Below are 8,117 nucleotides of genomic sequence, written 5' to 3'. Positions count from 1 at the left end.
GTCAAGAGAGTAGCTGGAGGGCAAGGAAATGGAAAAAGTAAGCATTTGGTGGTGGTGGTGGTGGGGGTGGGGGTGGGGGTGGGGGTGATGAAAGTGTTTGGAGCACAGGGAGGAGGGTGTGCCTGAGACCTACATGGGAGAGATTTGAAAGCTAGAGTTCTCGCTCTGGAGAGAGGGCATTTATGTGCCAGTACATCTACCAATCCCCATTCTTTCTTGCTTACCTGTAGACATAAATTTAGGCAAGGAAGGAAGGAAATTGCTCCACACAGTATGATATCCCGGAGATAAGGGGTGGGGATAAAGATGTCAGAGTCAGGATACAGGGTCCAGAGGCAACTCAGATTCTTCCTCTCCCAATCTTTGGTCTCCTTCCTTTTTACTTTGGTGCTGGAAAAGTCAAATGTTGTACCACTGAGGAAACAGGGGAATGAGTTTAAAAGAGGTAAAAGCCAGAGAAGAAACATTTGAAAATTAAGACCCTCAGTGAAGAAAGATAGATATTGATACCCTTGTGTTCTGAGTGTTGACATGTCCATCTGAGGAAACTCAGATAAAATATCTATGTACTTGCATTGCCCCTAGTCCCAGGTTGCATGGCAGTTAGTGCAATTTGTGTCCAGGAAAAGAATGTCCAGCAATCACCACAACTAGATAGCTTTTAGAAGAGGGTGAACCTTCTGTGACTTGCGTAATTGTAGGATGTACTCAAATAGGTGCTTTAGTGAAAACAGGTCTGGAGGTCAGGGGTAGAATTTACTACAGTGTTTACCCACTAATCAGAGGAGGCTGCAACCACATTAAGCTTCAGACAAGGTGAGGACAGTTAAGGGTTCTGAACTTTAGTCAAAGATCTAAAAAAGAAAACACACATACACAGATCTAAGAAAAGCAAAGTCCATAGTATGAGGCTGAATGAACCATGAGCAGTAAGAACACAGGGACTCCCAAAGAGCACACTGTCCGAATAATAAAAGAAAATCACCCTTTCCCCAAATAAAATTATCACATTGTTTGTGATGCTTAAGGTGTTACAACTTTCAGGTGTGTACTTGACCTCTCTAAGTGTCCTTCCATTCAGGGGAAAATGTGGTTTGCTCCGCCCAAGGATGCTGGTTTTTCATTTAGCCACGGTATCAATGGTCATTTGACCAGCCTCTCCGTTGTTGGAAGCACCATCCCCACTCCCGACCCCGCTACTAAGGAGAAGGCTTTCTGTGCTCTGGATAACTTGAATGCAAGGGTTGAAAACCAGGGCCAGATTAAGATGTCCATCAATGGAGTGTGTCGGGAGACTGTGTCACATTGCTGCATCTCATTTCTGCAGCAGGCCGGATTCAATTTGTTAATAAGCATGACAGTTATTAATCACATGCTTGCCGAGTCCGTTTCAGACTTGAAGTTCCCTTTGACATCCGAGGGAAGTGGATGTGCCGAGGTTCAGGTTTTGAAACCGTCCATGGGTTTGTCTGAAAAGCCAGTCTTGGCAGGGGAATCGCTGGGTGCCCAAACGCTGCTCTCATTCGTGTCCCTCTTGATCAGGAACGGAAACACACAGGCTCCCCCCGACACCCTGGCCTCTTAGATGGCCGCCTGGAGCGGAGCGGAACCGAACGGGACGGAATCCACCCAAAAGCCTGCTGGTGAACACAGCCCCGTGTTCTCATTCAAAGGGTCTGCAGTGGGTGCTGTTGAAGAGCCAGCCTTAGCCAGTCACCGCATCACAGGGTGCAAGTTACACTTGCTACATGGAGGACCACACTCTTCTGGGCCAGGCAGGGGTCCCGCCAGAGCTCGGAGTCACTTCTTGGTTTTGCAGTCCGCAGGCCGTGTGCGCTGGCGGTTACTCCCTTGCGGCCTCCCTCCTGCGGCAAAGGGATCCTTTCAGCCGCCAGCCGTGGCTGCGGAACATCCTGTAAGAGCAGGGCGAGGGCGGCCTTGCCCGTGGCGGTCTCCCTGCCCAAGCCGGGCCGCTTTGTGGAGACCAGACACGTGTTGGGGCTCGTGCTGAAAACGCATCTGTTGCCGCTTAGGTCGAATTCTTTCCCATTTACTCCTTCTTCTGTGCGAGCTGATGGATGGTGAACCTGTGCGTCCACGAAGGACACGCCCCTTGTCTGTGCTGTACTGACTTAACCTCATCCACCCAGGCCCACGTTTGTATGTATCATCAATAAAGTTGTGCGCTTTGATTGGCGAAAACGAGACGTGGAACTTGTCCCTGAGTTTACAGTCTGCATGCAGAGGAGGACAGAAGTAGGCGACCAATGCTGACTCCCTGGGGCCTATGCTCCCTGACAGGGGCGCGCTTCTGGGCGCTCACAGGAGGCGGGGGCAGAGGTGGGCGGGAGTGCTGAGGATCGGCCTGGAGAAGAGGCTGGGGGCCAGGGGCGGAAGCCAGGGAGCAGAGGTGGGGCTGGTGGAATCAGGACTGCAGGACACAGCACCTGGGAAGCCGGCGGCCCAGTGCCTGGCACCTGGAGCAGGGAAATCCCTCGAGGAAGGGCTTTCTCCTGGACTGCTAGCCTGGGCAGGAAGGGCAGTATCCTTGGGGTCTGTCTACGCATCCCCGGGGACCACCTGGCAGCCCATCGCCGGGCATTCAGTGCCCAGGTCTAGCAACGATGGCTGCCGCTCGCTGCGTGGCCCCTTGGTGTCCTTCTCTCTCTCTCTCTCTCTCTCTCTCTCTCTCGTGGCCCCTTGGTGTCCTTCTCTCTCTCTCTCTCTCTCTCTCTCTCTCTCTCTCTCTCTCTCTCTCCTGCGAAGCGGCTGTTAAACCCACTTCCGGGCCCACTCCCTTCCTTGGGACCCCAAGCCCCAGTTGCTGGCAGAGGGAGAAGGGTTGGCCCCCGCTTCCTTCGGGGGGACCTCCTTTCGGCCCTCTCCCCGGTCCCTTCGGGGACCTCCGAGAAGGGGCCCGTGGAGCCCTGCGTGAACTCCCGGTCAGGGTGGTAGGGCAGACGCTGGGGTGCCTGGCAGGGCTATGGCCGGTCCATCGGGAGAGACGTCTCCGTCACCCCCATGCAAGCTCCTGGCCCCCCTGGGAGGAGAGGAGGAGCCCAGCCCTGTGCACGGAACCACTCCGTGGAGCTGGACGACTCAGGCAGCCTCCCCGCTGAGCGCTGCCAGAGCCCTCCCAGCAGCCCGTGGCCCCTGCGTCACCAAAGCCAGCTTCCCTGAGGGGTTTTGACGTGTCAAGCGATGGTGCTCTTCCCCTAAGCCCTGGCCCACAGCACAGGCCACAAGAAGCTTCCCTTGGGCAGGGCCGCCTCTGTGCCTGGTGCCCTCTCCTGGTCTCCCTGGGCTGCTGCTCCGGCCCACGGTGCCCTGGGCATCCGCACTCTGCCTTCTGCATGCTCTCCTCCACACACACCATGGTCGTATTTGTTCCTCCCTCCTCCCGGGCTTTGGGGGGCAGGGGGATTACAACTCTTCAGCTTGTACCCGACCCCGCGCCCTTCGGGCTGACTAGCAGGTACGGGTGCGGGCCGGGTCCCAGGACCATCTCTGGGGAACCTTCCAACCCGCAACGGGGACACCGCCTCTCCCCAGGCACTGGCACCTTGGATGGCCAGCATGTGACTTGTGGTTGCTGTGACAACACACCCCCAGCAGGGCTCTCTCTCTCTCTCTCTCTCTCTCTCACACACACACACACACACACACACAGACACACACAGCACCCCTCCCCCGGGGGGGCTTCCTCTGCTGGCTGCAGGGCCCTGTCATGTTTCCTAAGAGTTGCTAATGTGACCAGCCCTTTCTCCCAAGCCAGCCTCAGGGGGACTGGGCAGTGTTTCCCAAGCAGGGGTGCCCTGCAGACAGCTCCCACACCCACTTGTCCCAGTGGAGCCTGTTTGGCCAGTGCTGTCTTCAGCGACACCCCTTCATGCTCAGCCTCCTGAAGCACATCACAAAGGCAGAAGATCTCCTTCCTCCTGGCTCGGGGTCCCAAATTAACAGGCACCTCCCCACTCCTCTGCGCTCTGCCGAATCCCCATTCGAGTGCTGCCACAGGCAGTTGTCCCCCCTCTCCGAGGCAGGCCCTTGGCCCTTTGGGGCCACAGCTGACTTCTAACACAGGGAGGGCCTGGAGACTGTCTGCTCATCCCCTGAGCAACTGTCTGTCACAGGGAAGCCCGCTGGCGTCCAAGGGTCTCCAGGGCGGGCCCCGGGCCCAAGGCAAGAGCCTCCGGTGCCTCTGCTGGCACTGCCCTCCCCCAAACACTCCCCCGTGTCGGGTAGCTCAGGCCCCTGGTCTGCCCTTTATGCCTTGGTGGCTTGCTGGGCCAGGCAGGAGCCCTAGGGGCGGGGGAGGGGGTTCGGGAGCATGCCTGCCAGTCAGGGCCCGATGGAGACATTCAGAGGCTGTCAGCCCCAGGAAGACCGTGGTGCAACCCCCCCCCACACACACACCTAATCCAGAATGAAACGGCGTGGGGCCACCAACACTGAACGTGCCCACCTGCCTGCTACAGTGAACAGATTCTTTCTGGGCTTCCCCATGGTAAACGTTCGACAAGGGCACCAAAGCTGCAGCTGGTCACACTCCGTGGGCAAGTGCCCCGCCTTGACGGGGCCCGCCCCAGCCTAGCCTGCCTCTTGGGTAAATCTGGGGGCCCGTCCCCGCGGACTGCCTTCCAGCTCCACAAAAGGCCCGGTCTTGCTTCTTACGCATCTCCTGAGCACGTCCACTTTGGGTGCCTGTAGCTACCGGCTGCACACCAACTGCCAGTGCCCTCCCCAGCTTGCCACCTCTCCTGGGGGTCTTGGGATTTGCGCTCCCCCCTCCCCGCCCCCATGAAGGGCACACACAGGAGGTTGCAGACACCCGGCTTCCCGGCCCATACAGCCAGTCTCAGACTCTGCCTCCTCACCGGGACCCCACGCGCGGGTCTCAAAGCCGTTTCCACCACCAACCCCTCACTTTGAAGTGCCACCCACAGACAGGCACGGCCCTCACCAGGTCAATCTCTCAGCTGCCACAGCGCCATTCCTCTTCGAGTTTGACCACTGTGGCCAGGGCTGGCCCCAGGCTCCCTTCGGCAACCCCCCCCAGTTGGTCTAAGATGCAGATGGGCGCCTCACCACAGTCCAGCACAGTCCCGCAGAGGGTTGGCCAATCCCTTGTCTGCTACACGTGCCCCAGGCGTCACCTCACACTCTGCCACTTGCTTCCTCTCTTTGCTCAGGGCCTCCAGTTCCCCCTGAGGGCAGGCTCCTTCTCCCTTAGTGCCTCTTGTTTCCATGTGTGGCTTAGGCTGCCCTCCCTCATGCCCCGATTACAGAGAGTCTCCCGTATGGTTTCCTAATTCCTTCACACCTTTCCCCTGAAAGGGTCGTCTCACAGATCTCCTTGGAGTTTACCTTTGTGCAAGGTGGGAGGGGTGACCCAACTTCACTTCTTCCCCCAGTGGGTAACAGGTAACCCAGCACCACTTCTTTTTTTTTTTTTTTGTAGTTTTTAATTTTATTATATTATGTTAGTCACCATACAATACATCATTAGTTTTTGATGTAGTGATCCACGATCCATTGTTTTCGTATAACACCCAGTGCTCCATGCAGTACGTGCCCTCCTTAATACCCATCACCGGGCTAACCCATCCCCCCACCCCCCTCCCCTCTAAAACCCTCAGTTTGTTTCTCAGAGTCCATAGTCTCTCATGGTTCATCTCTCCCTCTGATATTCCCCCCTTCATTTTTCCCTTCCTTCTCCATGTCCTCCATGTTATTCCTTATGTTCCACAAATAAGTGAAACCATATGATAATTGACTTTCTCTGCTTGACTTATTTCGCTTAGCAGACTCTCCTCCAGTCCCATCCATGTTGATATAAAAGTTGGGTATTCATCTTTTCTGATGGCTGAGTAATATTCCATTGTATATATGGACCACATCTTCTTTATCCATTCATCTGTTGAAGGGCATCTCGGCTCTTTCCACGGTTTGGCTATTGCGGACATTGCTGCTATGAACATTGGGGTGCATATGGCCCTTCTTGTCACTACATCTGTGTCTTTGGGGTAAATACCCAGGAGTGCAATTGCTGGGTCATAGGGTAGCTCTATTTTTAACTTTTTGAGGCACCTCCACACTGTTTTCCAAAGTGGCTATACCAACTTGCATTCCCACCAACAGTGTAAGAGGGTTCCCCTTTCTCTACAACCTCTCCAACATTTGTTGTTTCTTGCCCTGTCCATTTTGGCCATTCTAACTGGTATAAGGTGGTATCTCAGTGTGGTTTTGATTTGGATTTCCCTGATGGCTAATGATGATGAACATTTTTTCATGTGTCTGTTAGCCATTTGTATGTCTTCTTCAGAGACGTGTCTGTTCATCTCTTCTGCCCACTTTTTGATTTGATTATTTGTTTTTTGGGTGTTGAGTTTGAGAAGTTCTTTATAGATTTTGGATACCAGCCCTTTATCTATAGGGTCATTTGCAAATATCTTCTCCCATTCTGTGGGTTGCCTCTTTGTTTGGTTGACTGTTTCCTTTGCTGTGCAGAAGCTTTTTATCTTGATGAAGTCCCAAAAGTTCATTTTTGCTTTTGTTTCACTAGCTTTTGGAGATGTATCTTGAAAGAAGTTGCTGTGGCCGATGTCAAAGAGGTTACTGCCTATGTTCTCCTCTAGGATTTTGATGGATTCCTGTCTCACATTGAGGTCTTTCATCCACTTTGAGTTTATCTTTGTGCATGGTGTTAGAGAATGGTCGAGTTTCATTCTTCTGCATGTGGCTGTCAAGTTTTCCCAGCACCATTTATTGAAGAGACTGTCTTTTTTCCATTGCATGTTTTTTCCTGCTTTGTCAAAGATTATTTGACCATAGAGTTGGGGGTCCATATCTGAGTTCTCTATTCTGTTCCATTGGTCTGTATGTCTGTTTTTGTGCCAGTACCATGCTGTCTTGGTGATCACAGCTTTGTAATATAGCTTGGAATCGGGCAATGTGATGCCCCCAGCTTTGTTTTTCTTTTTCAACATTTCCTTGGCGATTCGGGGTCTTTTCTGATTCCATACAAATTTTAGGATTGTTTGTTCCAGCACTTTGAAAAATGTCATTGGAATTTTGATCGGGATGGCATTGAAGGTTTAGATTGCTCTGGGTAGCATAGACATTTTAACAATGTTTATTCTTCTGATCCATGAGCATGGAATATTTTTCCATCTTTTTGTGTCTTCTTCAATTTCTTTCATGAGTGTTCTGTAGTTCCTAGAGTATAGATCCTTTACCTCTTTGGTTAGGTTTATTCCGAGGTATCTTATGGTTTTTGGTGCTATTGTAAATGGAATCGTTTCTTTAATTTCTCTTTCTACAGTTGCGTTGTTAGTGTATAAGAAAGCAACTGATTTCTGTGCATTGATTTTGTATCCTGCCACATTACTGAATTGCTGGATGAGTTCTAGTAATTTGGGGGTGGAGTCTTTTGGGTTTTCCACATAAAGTATCATGTCGTCTGCAAAAAGAGAGAGTTTGACTTCTTCTTTGCCAATTTGAATACCTTTTATTTCTTTTTGTTGTCTGATTGCTGTTGCTAGGACTTCTAGTACTATGTTGAACAACAGTGGTGAGAGTGGGCACCCTTGACATGTTCCTGATCTTAAGGGAAAGACTCTCAGCTTTTCCTCATTGAGGATGATATTTGCTGTGGGTTTTTCATAGATGGATTTTATGAGCTTGAGGAATGTTCCCTCTATCCCTATACTCTGGAGAGTTTTAATCAGGAAAGGATGTTGTATTTTGTCAAATGCTTTTTCTGCATCAATTGAGAGGACCATGTGGTTCTTCTCCCTCCTCTTATTAATGTGTTCTATCACACTGATTGATTTGCGAATGTTGAACCACCCTTGCATCCCGGGGATAAATCCCACTTGGTCATGGTGGCTAGCACCACTTCTCACTCCAGTCTCCTGCTGCAGTGTGGTGCATCTGGGAGCCTCATGCACCCAGCCGGGCATCCCCTCTGCGGTTCCCTGGTGTCAAGTCTCCCCGGGGCACACCTTTCTCCCAGGAACCTCTAACTGACTCGGGGACCCTCAGCTCACTGGGGGGGCCTATGGCAGGTGGTGTGTGTGTTAGCAGGGAGGTGGGTGTTGGTGCTTGTGAGCAGG

The 8,117-nt window shown here is 52.4% G+C and overlaps 2 protein-coding genes across 2 annotated transcripts in view; one reads left to right on the top strand and one right to left on the bottom strand.

Moving 5' to 3' along the window:
• The first annotated feature begins 922 nt into the window (after positions 1-922).
• On the top strand, positions 923-2,397 carry LOC118019020 (protein ARMCX6-like). The gene is made up of 2 exons (XM_035017858.1): positions 923-929; positions 1,029-2,397. The coding sequence occupies exons 1-2, from the start codon at positions 923-925 to the stop codon at positions 1,583-1,585; spliced, it is 564 nt and encodes a 187-aa protein (XP_034873749.1). The 3' UTR covers positions 1,586-2,397.
• LOC118018944 overlaps positions 1,885-8,117 on the bottom strand; it is a 12,537-nt gene continuing 6,304 nt past the window's right edge. The window contains exon 3 of the mRNA XM_035017732.1: positions 1,885-2,234. Coding sequence (XP_034873623.1) covers positions 1,885-2,234 — 350 coding nt within the window. The remainder of the gene's footprint in view (positions 2,235-8,117) is intronic.

Source organism: Mirounga leonina, unplaced genomic scaffold (assembly GCF_011800145.1).
Source record: "Mirounga leonina isolate KUSES-001 unplaced genomic scaffold, KU_Mleo_1.0 Mir_101414, whole genome shotgun sequence".
In the NCBI taxonomy this organism is placed as follows: domain Eukaryota; kingdom Metazoa; phylum Chordata; class Mammalia; order Carnivora; family Phocidae; genus Mirounga; species Mirounga leonina.
The sequence above is the reverse complement of the archived record's forward strand: the minus strand, read 5'-3'. Positions and strand labels throughout refer to the sequence as shown.